The sequence below is a fragment of the Protopterus annectens genome, chromosome 11.part0 (assembly GCF_019279795.1).
Source record: "Protopterus annectens isolate FY-2018-M chromosome 11.part0, PAN1.0, whole genome shotgun sequence".
NCBI lineage: Eukaryota > Metazoa > Chordata > Ceratodontiformes > Protopteridae > Protopterus > Protopterus annectens.
Window position 1 is genome coordinate 1,373,816,644 of NC_056745.1, and position 22,025 is coordinate 1,373,838,668.

Sequence of the window (22,025 nt, forward strand, 5' to 3'; positions counted from 1 at the left end):
CATGTGGGTTCTGTCCTTGAGCCAATTTGCAATCCATCTAGTGACATAGGGGTTTATATTTAAGCTGGTGAGCTTATCTATAATGCCCGAGTGGGGTATTGTATCGAAGGCTTTGCGAGGTCCAGGTAGGCTGTGTGGACCACCTTCCCCTCGTCAATGGCCTTGGTGACTGTTTCAAAGAAATCAACCAGGTTTAAGAGGCAGGATCTGCCCTTAACAAAGCCAAACTGGGTAAGATCCAGTGTTTGTAGGTCCCCAATATCTTTATTTATGAGGTCCATGATGATCCTTTCCATAGCTTTGCAGACCAAGCTAGTCAGGCTTATGGGGCGATAGTTTCCAGGATCCGTTGAGGCACCACCTTTATGGAGAGGGACCACTGTTGCTGTACACCACTCTTTGGGCACATATCCTGTAGTAAGGCTAAGATTGGACAGTAGTTTTATGTTTGGGTTTAGCTCTTCTTGGAGTTCATGTAGGACGCAGCCCGGGACACCGTCTGGTCCCATTGATGCTGTGTTTTGTGCTTTGGAGAGGGCACCTCTTACCTGAGCATCTGAGATGTCAGGGGCAGCACTCTGCTGGGATAGATATTTGCCCTTTTGGTGGGGAGGGGAGAAGTTTGCGCTGAACCTGTCAGCTAGGATGTTCGCAATGTCTGTGGGTTCGCTGTATTTTTTTCATTTTGGACTAATTCTGAGCATATCTGGGAATTACCACCCAGGTTCCTAACATAACTAAAGAAAGCCTTGTGATTATCCTTAGTGTCCTGTGCAATTTTTCTCTCGAAGCTGGCCTTAGACAATTTTATGTGTGCCCGTAGACTTCTGCTAATACTGATCAGTGATGCCTTCCCTTTTGGGATTTTGCTCTATCATTTAGTAGCTTCCTCCTTCTATTGTATAGTTTGTTTATGGCTGGGGTCCACCAGACAGGACATCTGCCTTTGGAGGATTGGGTCTTGGTTTTATTTGGGATCGCATGATCCATGCATTCCTGAAGGTGTTCATAGAATGCATTTATAAAGGATTCTGCAGTCTGGGCGTATTTTCCACAGGCCCGGGGCTTTGAAGGATTCCACCTCAGTTTTGAGGAGTGTGAAATTTGCTTTAGAGAAGTTTTTCACTGTGGTTTTCTGGGCAGGGGTGGGATCGGGATGTGAATATCCAGTGAGATTAGTTTATGGTCTGATCTTACCAGTGAGGGATACACTTCTGGTCTGGAGCATAGAGTCCCCATGTTGGTGATGATCAGGTCCAGTATGTTTTCCCCTCTTGTGGGAGTGGTAACAAGTTGTTCCATAGCATTTGAGTTTATAAATTCTAGGAACCTTTGGGCTAGGGTGTTGGAGCTAGAGTAATGCTCCCAGTCTATGTTTGGGTAGTTGAAGTCGCCCAATATAATGGTGTTTGGAGAGACCTTCATATTTTCCAGTGTTCTCAGGAAGGCCGAGTGGGGTTCCTGGGTTTGGGAGGGTGGTCTGTAGCAGGCTATAAACTGGAAGGCAGTTTTACCCACTGTTAGTTGCACATGGATAGTCTCTGATGCTTCGTGCTTTGCCACCAACCTGGAGGTGTGGGTATCTTTGATGAATATCGATACTCCCCCTCCTTTCGTGGTTCAGTCCAAGTTTTGGGGCCGAAAAGCATGGTATGAGGTATAACCTGGTAGTGCTGGGGTGCTCTCGGGAGCCCTGAACCAGGTTTCTATTACTGCACAGATATCGATGTTCTCCATGCTAAGGAGAGTTTTGAGTGCGTGCATCTTGAGGTTTAGACTTCTGGTGTTGAGTAGCATTACTCTTAGTTTCTTATCCCTTGTGATACCTATGGAGGTGGGTTTGTCTTTTGAGCCTTGCCTAAAAAAGGCACTATGGGGTAGCAAGAGCCTTTGCCAATATCCGAAAGCCCAGGGGTGACAGGTGCAAGCCGTCCCTAGCGAAGCATCGTGGCTTGTCGAGCATATCATCCCAAGCTGACAGGCATTGGATCCCCTTTGAATGACACCAGTACTTAAGCCAATTGTTGAAATTGATCATCTTGTCTTCATACTGTGGCATCATTCTTGGTGAGGGTAAGATGCTACTCAAGGTCAGGGTCATACCGCCTGGGCTACATGCTCAGAGAGCTCCTTTATGTCTCTTTTCATGTAGTCCAGGGAGTTACGTCTCAGATCATTCACACCAGCATGGACAATGACTGAGTCATATTTGTACTTGCCTTGGAGTGACCTGAGTGCTTGTGTTATGTGGCGGATCCTAGCGCCCGACAGGCTGCTCACCGTGACCCTCTCCTTGTTCAGCCTGGTGAGCGGGACGTCAGTGTGCCTGATGATAGAGTCACCTATTACAAGTGTATCAGGTGTGTTGTTTAGTCTTAAGGGCTGTGACTGTTCGGCACACTGGCTTTGTGAGATATGTGTTGCACGTGTTTTGTTTTGGGGTAGCGGCTGCTTGGGTGTCTGCTTTGGAGGTCTCTGCTGCTTGGCAGATCTTTATTTAGAGCCTCAGTATGTTTTTGTGTGATTATGTGTTTGGTTTGCTGTCGTGGTAGGTCTATGTGAGACTGGAATTGTAGTGAGTGTGGTTTCCTTCTCCTCCTGACTGGTTATGCCAGTACTGAGTTGAGAGAGCTTAGCCTCCAGTTTGGCTATATGGTTGCATCTCTCACATGTGTTGGAATTTGTTGGGAGGAGGAGAGGGTTGTCTGCGTACATGAGGCAGTTGTAACATTGCCTCAAGATTCCCAGATTCACCAGCTGGACCGGAGAGGAGATTGACAACTCACCTTTGGACATGCTAGAATAATATTGGGAATTCCTTAATAATTGAAAACCAGGGCCAGTGGGGAGTGAGGGTATAGTGCTTTTAATTTTTAGTGCTGACTTATATAATTGCTTTAGTGAGCAAGTGCCAGGTAACTTAAGTGCAATGTGTTACAGGTAACTTAAATGCAAAAACGACAAACAGTAACTTTCTTTCAAGTGAAACAAGGAAATAAGTGCAGTAAGCAATGCAGATAGCAGACCGGAGTTCTGCTGTGGCGACCCTTAACCGGGAAAAGCCGAAAGACAACAACAACAACAACAACATCTATTATTCCATTATATATTTATCAATAATCATCTCATTGATATGGAAACATTCTAAGTTGGTAAATGCCAAGAGAGCAAATCCAGTGTATTTCAAGATTTTGCGTGCAAGCATTATGGATGGATGAATGATATTCAGATATATTTATGTTTTGGTGAGGTGTGTAGTATAAATTAAGTGAATATATGTATACAGAATATTAGTATTCTGATAGAATTTTGAGAGCATTTTTCTTTAGTCAGCATACAGACATACTCTTGTATCATTAAACAAGTGCACTATTGTCCTTAGATAGGAGACAGCATTTGTAATGTAGTGATTACAGACTAGTACTTGATTATGAGCTCACTGGTATATTAGTTACCTATCTATACTTAAATAATTTATGTTTGACACATTATTTCACAGTACATCTATTATTCCATTATATACTTCCGCGGTGGTGCAGCGGTAGATTTGTTGCCTCACAGCAAGAGGCTCTCCCGTTCGATTCCCGGCTGGAGTGCGGGGAGTGCCTTCTGTGTGGAGTCTGCATGACCTCCCTGTAGTTGGGTGGGCATTTGAAAGACATGCGTAAATGGGCGTGCCTTCGTTGAAGGTTGAACATCGAGCTGGCACCTTGGCATTCGTGAAAATCTACTGCCAATCATTAGCGGACCGGAGTTCTGCTGTGGCGACCCCTAACCGGGAAAAGCAGAAAGACAACAACAACAACAACAACATCTATTATTCCATTATATATTTATCAATAAACATCTCATTGATATGGAAACATTCTAAGTTGGTAAATGCCAAGAGAGCAAATCCAGTGTATTTCAAGATTTTGCGTGCAAGCATTATGGATGGATGAATGATATTCAGATATATTTATGTTTTGGTGAGGTGTGTAGTATAAATTAAGTGAATATATGTGTTGGAAGTTTTGTGAGTCTGCATCCAGTGATGTGATTTTAGTGGTGTGGGTGAAACTGTGGAAGTTAACTTCCCTCTGCTTCCATGACAAAGACAACCTTAGCATTATAATATAAATATTTTAGAATATGAAGTTACAAACCCATCATGGGGCTACAGGCTGATCCCCTCAATCGAAAGTATGTGAGAATATGTTGAAATGTGTTCTGTGGGAGTTAGAGTTTTGTGTATACACATGCTGTAACTTTTATCTATGTGTACAGTGTATAAGGTATGATTTGGAATATTTACTGTGACCAGTTGATAACATTAGAGGCAGTTATCTTGGCAATTAAAGATTTGGAAAATACATAGTTTCACTGGTGTGCTGTCTCCTACTGATATTCATATTGTAACTAAAAAAAGGCAATACATATATTACTATTATTAGACCTCACTGAAGTAATACTCCAGTATTTTATTGGTGTCTACTATGAATAATAGTGTCTTGTAAAAGCAACATAGAATTATTATTTCCCCAAAACACGTAAAAACTTAGGTGGTCAACAGGGCAACTCCTCATGTAAAAAAAAAACACAAAATCTTTTTTTGCAGATGGCAAGTCCCATGTTATTCCACATGGGGAAGTTTTTATACTCCTGAACTATATATTTGTACTATAAGTATATCTATATCTATAGCTATCTGTATATATATATATATATATATATATATATATATATATATATATATATATATATATATACACACACACACACACACACACACACACACACACACACACACACACACACCAGCTCAGACAACACAAAAACTCAGAGAAGAGGAAGAATGTGTGGAAAATGCAACATTTGACTTCTTTCTCACTTCTTTATCATGATATGCTAGACAGGAGTCCAGGGAAGTAAGTACTGTGGGAAGAAATAGCCAGGGAATTGTTATGACTAGGCTTGTATAGGCCCTAGGGCCAATAGCCTAGTACCAATCTATGAACCTATGATAGGATGAAAGGGATTGTCCATTTTTGATGTTCTTCACATTGACCATCTGGTTGGCAGCAAACAATACATCTCATCGTTTATTGATTCCATTTATTAGGTGAGATTTATTTTTAGAGCTATGCTTTTGTCAACCAAGTGTACATATATGAATATATAATTCTTTAGATGTGAAAAAAGCAGAAAAAGACCACACCTGGATACCATTCCAAATGAGTTTTATAAAACGTTTATGAGGAATTTACCTCCCCATTTCCTTAAAATTGTCATGCTATAAATTTTTTTAAATGAGGCTTCTGACACAATCCCTCACTCAGGATTATAGAATAAACTCCTGTGTCATGCACTGGATTGGCGATTGGCTTACAGATAGGACACATGTAATAAAAATAGGGGAAGTTACCTCTACAAAGAAAAGAATCACCAGTGGAGTCTCCCAGGGTTCTGTACTAGGACCTCTCCTGTTTGGCATCTGCTTTTTTGAAGTAAAAGCCTATACCAACGGTTTCTAGCTACCTTTGCAGATGACTGCGAGCTAGGAACAGTTATTAAATCCCCAAATGACTTTCTATCCTGCAGGAAGGTTTGTCCCAAATAAATAAATAAATGGTGACAAAATCATGGACCAAAACTAAAGGCCAAAAAATGCATTATCATATCCTTTGGAAAGTCATCTACCCCAGGGAACTATCACATTGACAATACACCCTTAAGATTTGATCCAGTTGTTCAGGATTTGGGAAGTTATATGAACAGTGACCTAATTTTTGACCAACATGTGTCCATTGTCATAAGAAAGTCCTTCTATATGACATAGCTTATAAATAAAGGGACTGTGTCTAGATCTGGGGATATCATTGTCCCCTTTACAGACCCCTGATTAGGCCAGTCATTAATTATAATATCCCTTTGGAATGTATCTGTTCTGACACATGCAAAAACTAGAATAAACTCAGAGATACCTTACTAAAAGGATACAAGACCAAAACAATATTTCCTACATGGACCACCCTGAAGCCATGTCACTATACTTGGTATCCTACAGGTTGCTAAGAGGTGACCTGTGTCTGGAATACAAGACATCCCTAATCCAATACTGATGGATTTACTGCTCATCAGCCTACAGTTTCACCCCATTCCATTCCCTAGTGCTCCCCTCTGTCTTTGTCCTATCCCAGTCTCCCTACACCATGTACGTTATGTTTTTTTGTTATTTTTCCTATATTTTGTCTTACTCTTCAGCATTTTCAATGAGACCATGAATTTCTATATGCTCTAAATTGCATATATATATTTTTTTCTATACAACCTTTTCATAGGTTCATAGGCTGGTACTAGGCTATGGGCCTATACAAGCCTAGCCATAACAATTCCCTGGCTATTTCTTCCCACAATATTTACTTCCCTGGACCCCTGTCTAGCAGGGCAACTGATGTGATCCCCGGGGTGAATTTCCTATCTCCCATCCAATCGTCAAGGTTCCTTTTGAGGAAGGCCAAAGAGCTGCTCTGCTTGACATTTATGGGCAGTCTATTCCAGAGTCTGGGGAGTCTCTGGCTTAGGAACCTATCCCTCCAGCATGTGTGATGACAAGGTTTAGATCACTGGAACGTGTGGCTCTGAGGGATTGGGATTTCTTTAAGTGTAGCATGTCCAACAGCTCTGGGTTTGATATGGTCTTGCATGTTAAGCAGAGATTGCCTCTGAGTAGACGATATGTGACAGAGTATAGCTGGAGTTTTTTTAGACGGTCAACATAGGGCATCTGCTTTAGGCCTGTGATTCTTTTAGTGAGGTATTTCTGTGGCCTTTCCATTCCAATGATGGCTTGAACAGAAATTATGATTAAAGAAAGACATTCAGTGTTGCTGTTCATCTTTAGTTTTCCTTGCATCCTTTCAACACACTTTACTTGGCCAAGGCAACATACCAATAACAATTAGGAAATAACTCAGTTAAGCCAGAGCTCCCAAAATCCATAGGACTATAGATGCTCTGAGGTGCAGGTTAGAACATTTCCCAACCTTTTAATCCAATGGTTTCCTGAACAAAAATCATGAGTTAGAAAATAACTCCAGTCTTATTTTTTAATTTCAGGAAAAGCATACATTGTGAATAAGGCTTAATGTTCAAAGATGACAAAACAGTAGCTCGCAACAAACTAACAAGACAATTGTTTGTGAGGATACACAAATCCTATCTAAGAATACTGCCTGACTCCCTACCCCCTCCCCAAAAAAAGACAGTCTGCCTGTGCATCCCTTTGTTTTTAAATTGGGATTAAAGAAGTGGTTCAAATGGTCACAGCCATATATTTCAAGTTAATGCTGTCATGCATATACACCACATGCCTCCTCACTCTTCATCCTTAACCCTAAGCCACTTCCCTGATGTGTAATTGTGAGGAAAGTGAAAAAATAATGATTATCGTAACGTATTCCACTTTGTTGCTCCTACACAGTGCACTGTTCCTACACAAGCTATAGAAACCTTTTTGCGCACCTCCAAGGTCTGTGAGAAAAGTAAAAGAAACAATGACCAAACTGTTCCCACCTCCAACACAAGCTGTGATGACTTTCAGGGTATACCTTTAAGGGTTGATTGTGATGAAAATTAAAGAAGTAATGATCACAACATCTCCAGCCCTCTACACAAGATACAGCAACATTATGTAAATATCTCAGTTTTTAGAATGGGTGGAGTTGAGAGCAGAGGCCGCCACTAAGTCCTTGTCAAAATCCACTTATACAGTTTGGGGTGTGGTGAACACCAGACTCATGGAAGCTGTAAGTGTCTGAATGTCCTGCAATGCATTTTATGCCTTACATTTGAAATATAATTATTTGCTAACTGTATTTTTTACTGCTATCCAGAAACTTTATGTATGTTCCTGGCGTTACTGTGTATGCACAGATAAAAATCTGTGATATTTTTTACACACATACAGACACTGAACATTCACCATCAGAGTAACTGGAGGAATTCCATTTCACCCTGTTGCATGTTTTTGAGATACTAGGGTTAACCGGAAAACATGGATAGATGTGCTCACAGCCAGGGAGGATATGCAGAATCTCCATAGAAAAAAAAACAAAACAAAGCCAAAAACTTCACCAGAGCAAAGCACTGTCACATGGCAATGTGCAGTTACTTTCACACACATCCTCTTCTTGACAGACCACCAAAGAAAGCCACCTATCATGTGCAAGATCTATGCTTGTGGTGGTAAGTGAAAGTAAATATGTCCAGCTTGTTACTCTTAAATATACTACATCCATGTCGCTGTCCCCCCAACACACAAGTGTAATTGCAATCCACACACACAACCATAATGGCAGTGCTGCTGATTTTTGTACTAGAAAGTGAAATAAATTATTGCTAGATTGTTGCTTGTACACTTCAACACACACACACACACACACACACACACACACACACACACACACACACACACACACACATACACACACGCACACACACACGCGCATGAACACACACACGCACACACATACACACACACACACACACACACGGACACACACACACGGACGCACATGGACACACACACACTGGACACACACACACTGGACACACACACACTGGACACACACACACACACACACACACACACACACACACACACACACACACACACACACACACACATATACACACATACGTTAGGCATAGCAGTACTAGTTTTACGTTGATTTCAACAAATAGTAATACACTGTGCACCATTATCACTGTCAGCTTAGTTCAGTGATTACTGTTCAGCAGTCGTCAAACAACAGCAGGATAAGTCAGGTTTATTTACCTCATTGAGGAGTAATGCATACCTGTCACTGTCCCTCCTTTCACAATGTCCATAATTTTGCTCATAATTTGGCTTTGTCTTTTATAAAAGCAAGTTTAATTTGCAGTCATAGTCAATAAATCCTGACATCAGAGTTTCATAGTTCTTACTGTCTGAAAATGCTCGTTAATGCAAAATGTGTTATTCTATTTATTTTTTAAGTGAATTAGAGTAATATTTAAAAAGGGCAGCCACAGTGGTGCAGCGGTTAGCGTTGCCACCTCACAGCAAGAGGTTCTCTGGTTCGATCCTCAGCTGGGGTGCCTTCGGTGCGGAGTCTGCATGTCCTCCCTGTGGTTGTGTGGGTTTCCTCCTGGTGCTTCGGTTTCCTCCCACATCCCAAAGACATGCTGTAGGTGAATTGGATACTGTAAATTGGCCCTATGCTGAGTGTGTGTGTGTGTGTGTCTGTGTCTGTGTGTGTGTGTGTGTGTGTGTGTGTGTGTGTGTGTGTGTGTGTGTGTGTGTGTGTGTGTGTGTGTGCCTTCTGGGCACCGGGCTGGCAACTCCACACCATAAAAATCCACTGCCAATCAGGGGAGGACAGGTGATCCGCTGTGGTGACCCCTAACTGGGAAAAGCCAAAAGAAGAAGAGTAATATTTAAAAAGTGTTCTGAATTCTGGGCCTTTGTGCTGCTACTACTTTTGGTTTTGCCCAGAATTCTTGAGCAAAAAAAGTTGATAGTTTTAGTATCTGGTGTTTAGCCAGCATTTATAAAACTCCGTGAAAGAGAAAACCATCTCTAAAAATCAGGAGAATTTGTTCTTCTTAAATTCCAAGGTAAATACTCTGGGGTTCCCATCTTTTGCACTTACCTTGCTCATGTTCCTTCACTGATTATTGGCTTTATCCTAACAGGGCATATAATGACCCTGTTTTAGATAAAGTGCATAATCAGGAAATGAATAATTTTTTTCTACTTATTTTTCCCCAATAATCAGCAACTTTTGTAGTCCCCAACAAACAGAACGATGATTGAAGGGGCCCCTGCAGCCATGGGTACTGCAGGTGCCTAAACTGGCTATAATGTTAGTTTTAGAGAAGGGAATGCCCAGTAGCTGGATTAAACTAAGTCAAGGGCACTATGGCAGTGGTAAAACAGAATTAAATTCTGAAAGATGTTACTTGCTAAAAAACTGTTACCATAACCAGATATATCTTTGAATTTTAAAGGAGTTATAAATAACAGTTATTATTACCAACTCAGTTTTATTACATATGCAATATTGCTGTACTAGCTTTTTTTTTGGTGTAACAAACATGTAAAAAACTATCAAAATATGATAACTTCCCACTGGTTCTAAAGCCAATTATGCAAAGGACTTCAAAATTGCTTTTAAGAATATATGCCTTAACACTGTATAAAAAAAGGCAGGGGTACAAGAGTAGAGCACAAACCTGGGTGCAAATTAACACCAAAGCAATGGAAGACAAGATGGCTGAATATAAGAGAAGTCAGACACTAAGAAAGCAATCCATCTTAACTAACATATTTTATAAAGTTTATTGGCATCTTCACTAATTATATACACCAACCAAAAACTTGCAGATTCATTGCTGCTAGAATTACTCACTCAAAGTGGTGGCAAGAAATGTAGAAAACTGTTAATACTTTATTGGCTACAAAAATAAATATGCAGAGTAATATATACCGTTAATGTTACCATCAGTAGAACACAAAAATGCTTAATACGGCATGTATAATAAAAAGATTATACTAAGTTACTGAGACTAACCAGTAGGTACATTTTTTCATTTTAGGAGCAGTACAATAAATTAATCTCAGTTAAGATGTAATCATTAGCAATATTTTTCAAAAGTAGAAGTGGTGCGTTATGGGGGGGGGGGGAGTAAGAGTAAAAGGAACATGCAAGGAACATTTCTTTTGCATTATACAGATTACTACCATGCTCATTGATTGTATGACTAGGTATCTTATGAAAAGTATTAGCCTTGTATTACAATGTCTACAATATTAAATAAAATAGTGGAAATTAAATGCTGTTTTGAAACACAGACACTCCCAGTTATTACCCTCAGCTGCTTGACTGTGACCAGACAAAAGAAATTCTGCCCATAGTAGTGTGTTTATTTTTTTTGGCATACACACACACACACACGCACGCACATGCACACACACACACACACACACACACACACACACACACACACACACACACACACACACATGCACGCATAGACGCACACACGCATGCATAAATGCACACACACACACATACACACACACATAGACACGCACTCATAGACACGCACATACACACGCATAGACATGCACACACACGCACGCATAGACATGCACATACATGCACACACACTCATACACTCATGCAAAATTATATGTACAGCCATTTAATTATCTGTGTGCATGATTATTCAGATATTTAAAGTGACTATAAAGACATTTGCTTTCACTCCTAGACTACCTCTCCACCACATACTTCTATCTACACACACATACACACACACACACACACACACACACACACACACACACACACGTAAACTGACCACTTATTCACATAGTGATGCTGTAATGGTTGATTGTGATCAAGTAAAAGTAATTATGTTAAGTAATTAAGTACTTATGCCCTTACTAATTTATTCAGCTGGTTTGATCCCACACCCCATGATCACATCTCCTTCATTACCTGAGAGGATAAATCAATTTCAATCCAGACTGTGCTGCTCCTTAATACCTGTAATGTTCCAGCATACTTGCATAATAAAATGCTGACCAAAATAATGTATTAAACTGCTTTTACCCACCTACAACTACCCCACTCCCCATCTTGATATGCATTCAGGGAGAGCTGTATTTCCTGTGCAGTCCAACTCCCCACCTCCACAAGGCTTAATCAGCTAGAGCAATGACATGTAATAAGCCTACATATATCATATGCTGCTGTGTTGTCAGACCCAGAAGTACAACTGTGATACTACCTTGTTGCATTAGGGTTAGTTTTCAGATCTTTTCTCATTAGGGTAATGCTTATTAAGAGTTGCCATGTTATTAAAAAAAAATATGAAGCTGATCAATGTGTAATCTTAAAAAATGCTGCACAGTATAAGACAAGTGAAAACTCAATTATTTTGAAATTTAGTGGAGTGTCATTGCTATTGGATGTCAAGATAAATCAGATCCTGATGTTAAACTTCTCATGGCATAGTGGTATGTTGCTGTGACTATAGTGTCTAGGGTCATGGGTTCAAGCTTGGCAGTGAAATGCATGGCTGTAACATAGCATAATAATTTTCATTTTCAGTTCCACATTTAGCATGGCATGTCATCTAAAAAGTTAAGACAGTATATAACTGGTATTAAACATTAACTAGAGCTGTACTAATTCAGAAAGCAACCATATATCTTCACATTTTGTTACTTAACATTTTGATATATTGTGTAACAAAATATTTTTTTGGAGTGATGCTTATAAAGGGGAACATCACTTGATAAATAAACCACTAACAGATACAGATATTGTGTCATCCCTTGTATTTTGAATTACATTTTGACATTAGTTACAAGGGACTAAGAAACATTCTTTTTTACTTTTATGAATGAATTATCATTGTTAATTAATCTGCTTGTTTAGTATGATGGTGCATAGGTCTGAGTCAGAAAAGTGATATGAAGTCTGAACAAAAATGCAATATAAATTAAATTCTGCTGCGTCATCTTTTTAGCATATACATCCCCTTAATGCAATACTACAGTAATTCAATGTTAGCCTTGGTGGTGTGCATGCTCAGAATAAAAGGCAGAAAAGTAAACATTGTCTATAACTCTAAAATATGCAAAGAACCATTGCTGTGCTTATTTTCTGAGTTATGAAGCATGCGGCCCTCACTCCATAGTTATCACATTTATTTGATATGTTAATCCAGTGATTTAAACATGCAGGAGTAAAAACAACATTAAAAAGTTTAATTAAGTTAACCAACATAAAAAAGGAAACAAATTAATAAAAAAATTACCAAGTTCTTGCAAGGCCTGAAATTTACCAGTATTCTGATAGCTCTTGGCCAGACAGAGGAAGTCACTCTCTCACACACACACACACACACACACACACACACACACACACACACACACACACACACACACACACACATATGTATATATATATATATATATATATATATATATATATATATATATATATATTCATTCATACACACACGTTTATGGGTCTGTATGTTTGCATGTGTGTATATATATGCATATAATGTCATGAAAACTTTCATATGACTGAATATTCAACGATCACAAATACTTATTAATATACTGCTGGCTATTCCTTGCACTTCCTGTTAGCACTTATTATATGTTGATGGGCTGCTAAGCATGTACCATGTAAACTTTAGTATACAGATTCATTTTTAGGGATATCATGTTGTTTATCTCGGGAAGATCAAGTTTTTGGCTTTAACTGCAAACCTGAAATGGAAAGGAAATAATCAAACAGGTGTGCTTTTGTAGTATTAAATGCATAATTAAATGTTTCTGATGCCTGGAATTTAGCTTATCAGCTACATCTTTAATTACATAAATGGAATATATAATTTTATTACAAAGAAAAAAAACAGTTTGTGTTTTCTGGAAGCAGGATGGAAGCCTAGCATGCAAAGGTAAAATGTATGGTGAATATGGGTATTTACTTGTCTCAGTTAGAAAATTATGTTTTATTTCACTTATTGACAAGTAATTTCCAAGTCATTATGCCCTTTTTAGATATAAGTTGTTTCATAACCTAAGCCCCTAACATACTCACTGTTGTGTATTTCTTTACAGATTGCCATTTTAATAACATATGGGAAATCTTCAGACTCTGTGGACTCACCATCAAAAGTGCTACAAGACCTAGGTGTTAATGTGTTTGCTGTAGGTGTGTTGAAACAGACTCTTATTGTGTCATCCAAAGTAAAAAAAAATTAAGCAGTACTTTAATCAGAAGCTGTCATCTCCTTGATTAATTATTTGCGCTATGGGTTTACCTGTGTAGTTAAGCCATTTCTGTTTGTACAGAATTTCATTGTACTACTCATATGCTGCATTGTTAATGTGGTTAATTACAGCTTAACGGAGCACCAAGGTTTTTATTAGTGTTAGTCAAGTTTGGATGTGGAAGATGAGTTATAATTCATAATATAGCATGATGATGAAATGTTTTATTATGTTATCACCTCAGTTTTAGTGTTGTCTATAGCTTTAATATTTTGTAGGTTACTTTCTTCTAGAGAATTTTGGTTCCGCAGACAAAAGCTGGCTGGCATATGCTTTCATTTGCTGCTAATCAGGCAAAATCTGAGTTTTTAGCAAAGTTTTAATAATACAAAGGTTTGTTACAGCTGTTGCTGCACTTAAGAAAGTTGCCATGGGTCAAAGGACTGTGAAAGTATCTGCCTATAGACAGACAATGGCTCTAGTACAATTTCGCAATCATTGTAAAAAGAAGCCAATTTAGAATGGAACTCTGTAGTCCACCAGAACTTTCTTTGTATAGCAGGCCACTTCTTGCCATCCATAGCTTTATATTCACCTGTAGTGAGTCTAGGATGTGGAACAAATTGTGATCATTATGGTTGGATGTAGCAAGTCCATCTCTAATTTTTTGAGGTCTGTACAGAAGATGTACAGATCATCATCAGAGCTTAGTGGGTTAATGTCAGAGGACATGTAAGGGAAAAAAGAAATAAATTAACAAGTTCTTGCAAGGCCTGAAATTTACCAAACTTCAGTGTCAGAAAGAACTGGAAAATAAAAATATGGTGCAATATTCTGATGGCTGTTGGCCAGATAGAGGAAATTACAGACACACAAAAGGAAAGTGCCACTAACTCAATATACCATGTGAAAAGAATGAAACAGCACAGGTATTAACCTGTGTTTATATTAGTGGTACTATATTCTGTTGTATGATTTTGTTTTTGTTAATTGTTGAATACAACACTGCTTGAACATCATTGGTGTCATGTGGCATTATTAGATTAAAAATGAAGTAATCTCCTTTAAATTAAAACAGTGAACATTTTCATATTCCAGTGTGACTATTTTGTTTGAGTCTTTAGCCAAATGCAGCCCCTCAGCAAAGTGCCATTAATTGAATGTACTATTTGACAACAATGACATAGCAAAACTATTCACAGTTATTAAATGTTTATTTACACAACCATGAGTAATAATTACTTTGTATTGCAAATCTTAAATATCTTTTTGTTGTTTGAAAATAAATTATTTTACTAAACAACTCCAGATAGAATTTTAATAGAAATTTAAATACTGTAAAGCTTTGTTAGGTTTCTGGATTTAGTGAGTGCATTGTAAGACATTCTTATTCCTCCATCAACAGGCTAGATTCTGTAGAACAATGTAAAGTGAAGCACCAGGAGCTAGCAATATAATGAACTTCGATTTTATTAAGCAAAAATACACATCAAAAATAAACGCTTAACTTGTTCATCGTGTTATTCGTCAACCATGTAACTTCATCAGCCAAAACACATCATTAATCACACCCCCCTTATTATATAAACTTCCCTAAACCAATTATCCAATCACTTGACCTCATACATAGTTACTTACTAAAGGGCTATCACAAAGGATGCTTTAAAAGCATATTATTTAAAAAAAAATTATTGCATCAAACATAAATAATCATTCCTATTAAAACCTTATTTAATAAAAACACAATTATTGTCTTCTTAACATAAAACCATCAATCCAATAACTATATATTTAAAAAAAAACTCTCAGGAAATAAATATTCTTTAAAATAGTGACAGATCTCCACCATGTGGTAAAATTAAATAACACATATTTTATTCTCTAAATATTTAAACTACCATTGTTTGTATATGAAATAAATAAAATGAGACATAGAACCATCTACTATAAAAGAAAATTACTACCAACAAGTGGTGAACAACACTGCACCAATTGCAACCTCAAAGTCTTGAGGCTCTTAATTTCTATACAGGCACCATAGACATATATTCATTCAACACTGGTGTCCTGCAAGCCTCCAAGATCATTTGCCAGTATAATTCCCTCACTTCTATTCTATTTTCCCAGTCACCTCCCCTAATATTATGTGGGATTACTTCAAGCACAAAAAACATAACATTAGCCTCTTTACATACTGTGCTATGTTTGTATAGGGCATTGTTCAAATCCTGCTTATGGATCTCATACGTATGTTCATAAATACGTCTTCTAAATGCCCTCTTTGTCTTTCCCACATAAAAAGAGGAACTCTCTTTACATTCAGCTAAATACACTATTCCTCTAGTTTCACAATTAGCATACGTTTTACTTAACAGCTTGTCTCTCCCCAATAAATAGTGACATTCTTTATTCATCACAAACCTACATTGTGTGCATCTGCCACATTTAAATGTACCTTTTTTCTATTATTTACCTCACCTCTACTTATACTTTTTTCTAAAATATTTTTAATATTCCTATCCTTCCTATAACTAAACATAATGGGCTGCTTAAACATAATATTTAAGTCTGAGAATTCAGAAAACACTTTCTAATTTCTGTTCACTATTTGTTTTACCAAAACTGACTCACAGTTGAAATTCAAAATGAATGCACTTTTCTCTTCCATTACTTGTTTATTAACATTCCTTATCGCCTCATTCTCCAATACTCTCCCTTATATAGGGCTAAATCTATCTTTCCTTCCCTCACGCACTTCTTCCATCACTTCATTAATCAAATCTTTTGGATATTTTCTTTCTAAAAACATCTGTTTTAACCTGCTACATTCATTCTCAAAATCTTCACTCTTAGATGTCATCCATGATATTCTAATATATTGTCCTTTAACCAAATTTCTTTTTTTGCTTATATGGATGGGCACTTGTGTAATATAGGTATGAATTGGAAAACGTTTCTTTTCTAAAGATATTTGACTCAAACATTTTACCTACATAATTTTTAAATATAGTCACATCAAGGTAATTAAATCTATCTCTGTTGATATTGTGTGTGAACTTAAGGAAATTAGTGGTGGTATTAATGTACTATAAAAATTCTTCTAATTAATCCTCACCTTCTATCCAAAAAAAAAACACAAATCATCCAAATACCTTCTAAAGAAGCTCCAATAATTTATAAAAGGAGAAATAAATAAACATTTTTTTCCCCATGTACTAAGGACAATATTAGCGTAGCTGGGGGCACAGCAGGCCCCCATAGCCACTCCTTGTAATTGCCTAAAAATTTTTCCTTCAAATATAATAAAATTATTATGAAGAACCAGTTCCAACAATTTCATTATTACCCTTAGTTCTTTCTAGTTGAATTTTTTTAGTATCCAACAAGGCGTCTAAAAACCACTCCATCCCCACTTCATTTGGTATAACGGAAAACAGGTCAACAATATCCACTAACAAAAATTGTCTCAATATCAAATAGCTGTTGATCCACATTTCTAAGAAGGTCCCAAGAATCTTTTAAGAAATCTTCCTGCCCTAACCAAACATTCTTAATTTTTGAATCCACAAATTTCGCTAATGGGTATGTTTTCAACCCATTAGCTGAAACAATTGGTCTCATTGGGGGGTTCCTGAGTATTTTTGTGAACTTTTGCTATACCAAAATTAGCAGAGATTAATGTTTTTTCTACATATAAATAATCATAGGTTTGTTTATCAATTAGTTCATGTAAAAGCTCTTTTAATGCTAAATTAATTTTAGAATGGGCAATATTAATCTCATTGATAAATACTGTCTCATGTTTAGTATCATCTCTTAGTAGTTCTTCCATTTTAGCACCATAAATAATATTGTCCATAATAACCATTCCTCCCCCTTTATCCGGTTTAGAAATTCTAATATTTGTATTGTCACTCAACTCCTTCAATAAATCTCTCCTGACGTTATTTAAAATCAAAAGTGACCATGTATGTCTAAGTCAACAAGTTCTATACTACCTAAAGAATATTAGCACTCGCATTGTGCAAAAGCCATACATAAATGCATACATATTAAACTCTAAACTCTGGTAAATTGTGCACCACAATATTAAAATCTGATAATGCATTAAATTCACAAAAAAACCCAACAAATATGCTAAATGTAAATAATCACACAGGTTATGTGTCTTATTCGTAAAACTAAAACACATATAAAACCTATTTTATCACGTGTAAATAGTATAAAATCATACACTCAACTCTATGTGATTTCTAAAGTCTACCACATGTTTATACATTCTATTAAATAGATAAGATCCTGAAAGAAGTTTCACTATTTATTATACCCAATTTGAATTTAATGCATTATCAGATTTTAATATTGTGGTGCACAATTTACCAGAGTTTAGAGTTTAATATGTATGCATTTTTGAATGGCTTTTGCACAATGAGAGTGCTAATATTCTTTAGGTGGTATAGAACTTGTTGACTTAGACATAGCTTACATCCTTCTAGGTTGGGAACTGCTGATTGAGGGCTCAGTGTCTGTTATTCTAAAAGTGTATTAATTCTGGTTTAAGCACTTGGGCTTTCAGGCCAGTTATTTTACATTAAGAGGGTTCGTGGTCTGCACTCTTGTGGGAGGAGAGGCTGGACTCTGCCCTTCTGAGCTGGGAATTTCTGGTTGAAGGCTTATAGTGCATGCATATCTGCACTGCTTCTTACTGAAGTTGGTGCGCCTTGTTTGCTGTGGCATAGACTGGATTCGGGCCTGCTGGATCTAGCTTTGTTTGTGTAACTTGAGCACTAATCCAGGCATTCTCTAAAGTATTCAATTGTATATATTACTGCTTGGTAGTAACTTGATTAAAGTGTAGCTATCATTCTAAGTCTTTTAGATTAAGCACTTGGGCTTTAGACCAGTTGTTTTACATTAGGAAGGTTTGTGGCATGCACTGTGGTGGCAGGACAGGTAGCTTTCATCCTTCTAAGTTGGGAACTGCTGATTGAGAGCCCAGTGTCTGTTATTCTTAAAGTGTATTAGTTCTGGTTTAAGCACTTGGGCTTCAGGCCAGTTATTTTACATTAAGAAGGTTTGTGGTCTGCACTTTTGTGGGAGAAGAGGCTGGACTCTGCCCTTCTGAGCTGGGAATTTCTGGTTAAAGGTTTATAGTGCCTGAATATTTGAACTGTATCTTACTGAAATTGGTACACCTTGATTGCTGTAGCATAGACTAGATCCAGGCCTGCTGAATCTAGCTTTGTTTATATGCTTGTTGTTTGTTTGCTTGTTATTTCCCTGGAACGCTAATTCCACCTAATACGCAGCTTCTCAGCGCTTCTGTGGATCACTAGTGATATCTGCATTGCTTACTGTACTTATTTCCTTGTTTCACTTGAAAGAAAGTTACTGTTTGTCATTTTTGCATTTAAGTTACCTGTAACACATTGCACTTAAGTTACCTGGCACTTGCTCACTAAAGCAATTATATAAGTCAGCACTAAAAATTAAAAGCACTACACCCTCACTCCCCACTGGCCCTGGTTTTCAATTATTAAGGAATTCCCAATATTATTCTAGCATGTCCAAATGTCAGTTGTCAATCTCCTCTCCGGTCCAGCTGGTGAATCTGGGAATCTTGAGGCAATGTTACAACTGCCTCATGTACACAGACAACCCTCTCCTCCTCCCAACAAATTCCAACACATGTGAGAGATGCAACCATATAGCCAAACTGGAGGCTAAGCTCTCTCAACTCAGTACTGGCATAACCAGTCAGGAGGAGAAGGAAACCACACTCACTACAATTCCAGTCTCACATAGACCTACCACGACAGCAAACCAAACACATAAACACACAAAAACATACTTGGAGGCTCTAAATAAAAATCTGCCTAAGCAGCAGAGACCTCCAAAGCAGAAACCCAAGCAACCGCTACCCCAAAACAAAACACGTGCAACACATAGCTCACAAAGCCAGTGTGCCGAACAGTCACAGCCCTTAAGGTTAAACAACACACCTGATACACTTGTAATAGGTGACTCTATCATCAGGCACACTGACGTCCCACTCACCAGGCTGAACAAGGAGAAGGTCCCGGTGAGCTGCCTGTCGGGCGCTAGGATCCGCCACATAACACAAGCACTCAGGTCACTCCAAGGCAAGTACAAATATGACTCAGTCATTGTCCATGCTGGTGTGAATGACCTGAGACGTACCTCCCTGGACTACATGAAAAGAGACATAAAGGAGCTCTCTGAGCATGTAGCCCAGGCCGGTATGACCCTGACCTTGAGTAGCATCTTACCCTTACCAAGAATGATGCCACAATATGAAGACAAGATGATCAATTTCAACAACTGGCTTGAGTACTGGTGTCATTCAAAGGGGATCCAATGCCTGTCAGCTTGGGATGATACGCTCGACAAGCCACAATGCTTCGCTAGGGACGGCTTGCACCTGTCACCCCTGGGCTTTCGGATATTGGCAAAGGCTCCTGCTTCCCCCATAGTGCCTTTTTTAGGCACGGCTCAAAAGACAAACCCACCTCCATAGGTATCACAAGGGATAAGAAACTAAGAGTAATGCTACTCAACGCCAGAAGTCTAAACCTCAAGATGCACGCACTCAAAACTCTCCTTAGCATGGAGAACATCGATATCTGTGCAGTAACAGAAACCTGGTTCAGGGCTCCCGAGAGCACCCCAGCACTACCAGGTTATACCTCATACCATGCTTTTCGGCCCCAAAACTTGGACCAAACCACAAAAGGAGGGGGAGTATCGATATTCATCAAAGATACCCACACCTCCAGGTTGGTGGCAAAGCACGAAGCATCAGAGACTATCCATGTGCAACTAACAGTGGGTAAAACTGCCTTCCAGTTTATAGCCTGCTACAGACCACCCTCACAAACCCAGGAACCCCACTCGGCCTTGCTGAGAACACTGGAAAATATGAAGGTCTCTCCAAACACCATTATATTGGGCGACTTCAACTACCCAAACATAAACTGGGAGCATTACTCTAGCTCCAACACCCTAGCCCAAAGGTTCCTAGAATTTATAAACTCAAATGCTATGGAACAACTTGTTACCACTCCCACAAGAGGGGAAACATACTGGACCTGATCATCACCAACATGGGGACTCTATGTTCCAGACCAGAAGTGTATCCCTCACTGGTAAGATCAGACCATAAACTAATCTCACTGGATATTCACATCCCGACCCCACCCCCTGCCCAGAAAACCACAGTGAAAAACTTCTCTAAAGCAAATTTCACACTCCTCAAAACTGAGGTGGAATCCTTCAAAGCCCCCGGGCCTGTGGAAAATACAGCCCAGACTGCAGAATCCTTTATAAACGCATTCTATGAACACCTTCAGGAATGCATGGATCATGCGATCCCAAATAAAACCACGACCCAGTCCTCCAAAGGCAGACGTCCTGTCTGGTGGACTCCAGCCATAAACAAACTATACAATAGAAGGAGGAAGCTACTAAATGATAGAGCAAAATCCCAAAAAGGGAAGGCATCACTGATCAGTATTAGCAAAAAACTATGGGCACACATAAAATTGTCTAAGGCCAGCTTCGAGAGCAAAATTGCACAGGGCACTAAGGATAATCACAAGGCTTTCTTTAGTTATGTTAGGAACCTGGGTGGTAATTCCCAGATATGCTCAGAATTAGTCCAAAATGACAAAAAATACACCGAACCCACAGACATTGCCAACATCCTAGCTGACAGGTTCAGCGCAAACTTCCCCACCAAAAGGGCAAATATCTATCCCAGCAGAGTGCTGCCCCCCTGACATCTCAGATGCTCAGGTAAGAGCCGCCCTCTCCAAAGCAAAAAACACAGCATCAATGGGACCAGACGGTGTCCCGGGCTGCGTCCTACATGAACCCCAAGAAGAGCTAAACCCAAACATAAAACTACTGTTCAGTCTCAGCCTTACTACAGGGTATGTGCCCAAAGAGTGACGTACAGCAACAGTGGTCCCTCTCCATAAAGGTGGTGCCTCAACGGATCCTGGAAACTATCGCCCCATAAGCCTGACTAGCTTGGTCTGCAAAGCTATGGAAAGGATCATCATGGACCTCATAAATAAAGATATTGGGGACCTACAAACACTGGATCCTACCCAGTTCGGCTTTGTTAAGGGCAGATCCTGCCTCTTAAACCTGGTTGATTTCTTTGAAACAGTCACCA

At 38.8% G+C, this 22,025-nt stretch overlaps 1 protein-coding gene across 1 annotated transcript in view; it reads left to right on the plus strand.

Annotated features, from left to right (window-relative positions):
* Positions 1-22,025, plus strand: part of LOC122815075 — a 3,014,144-nt gene that overhangs the window by 90,763 nt on the left and 2,901,356 nt on the right. The window contains exon 4 of the mRNA XM_044087319.1: positions 13,673-13,766. Within this exon, the coding sequence (XP_043943254.1) occupies positions 13,673-13,766 (94 nt within the window). The remainder of the gene's footprint in view (positions 1-13,672; positions 13,767-22,025) is intronic.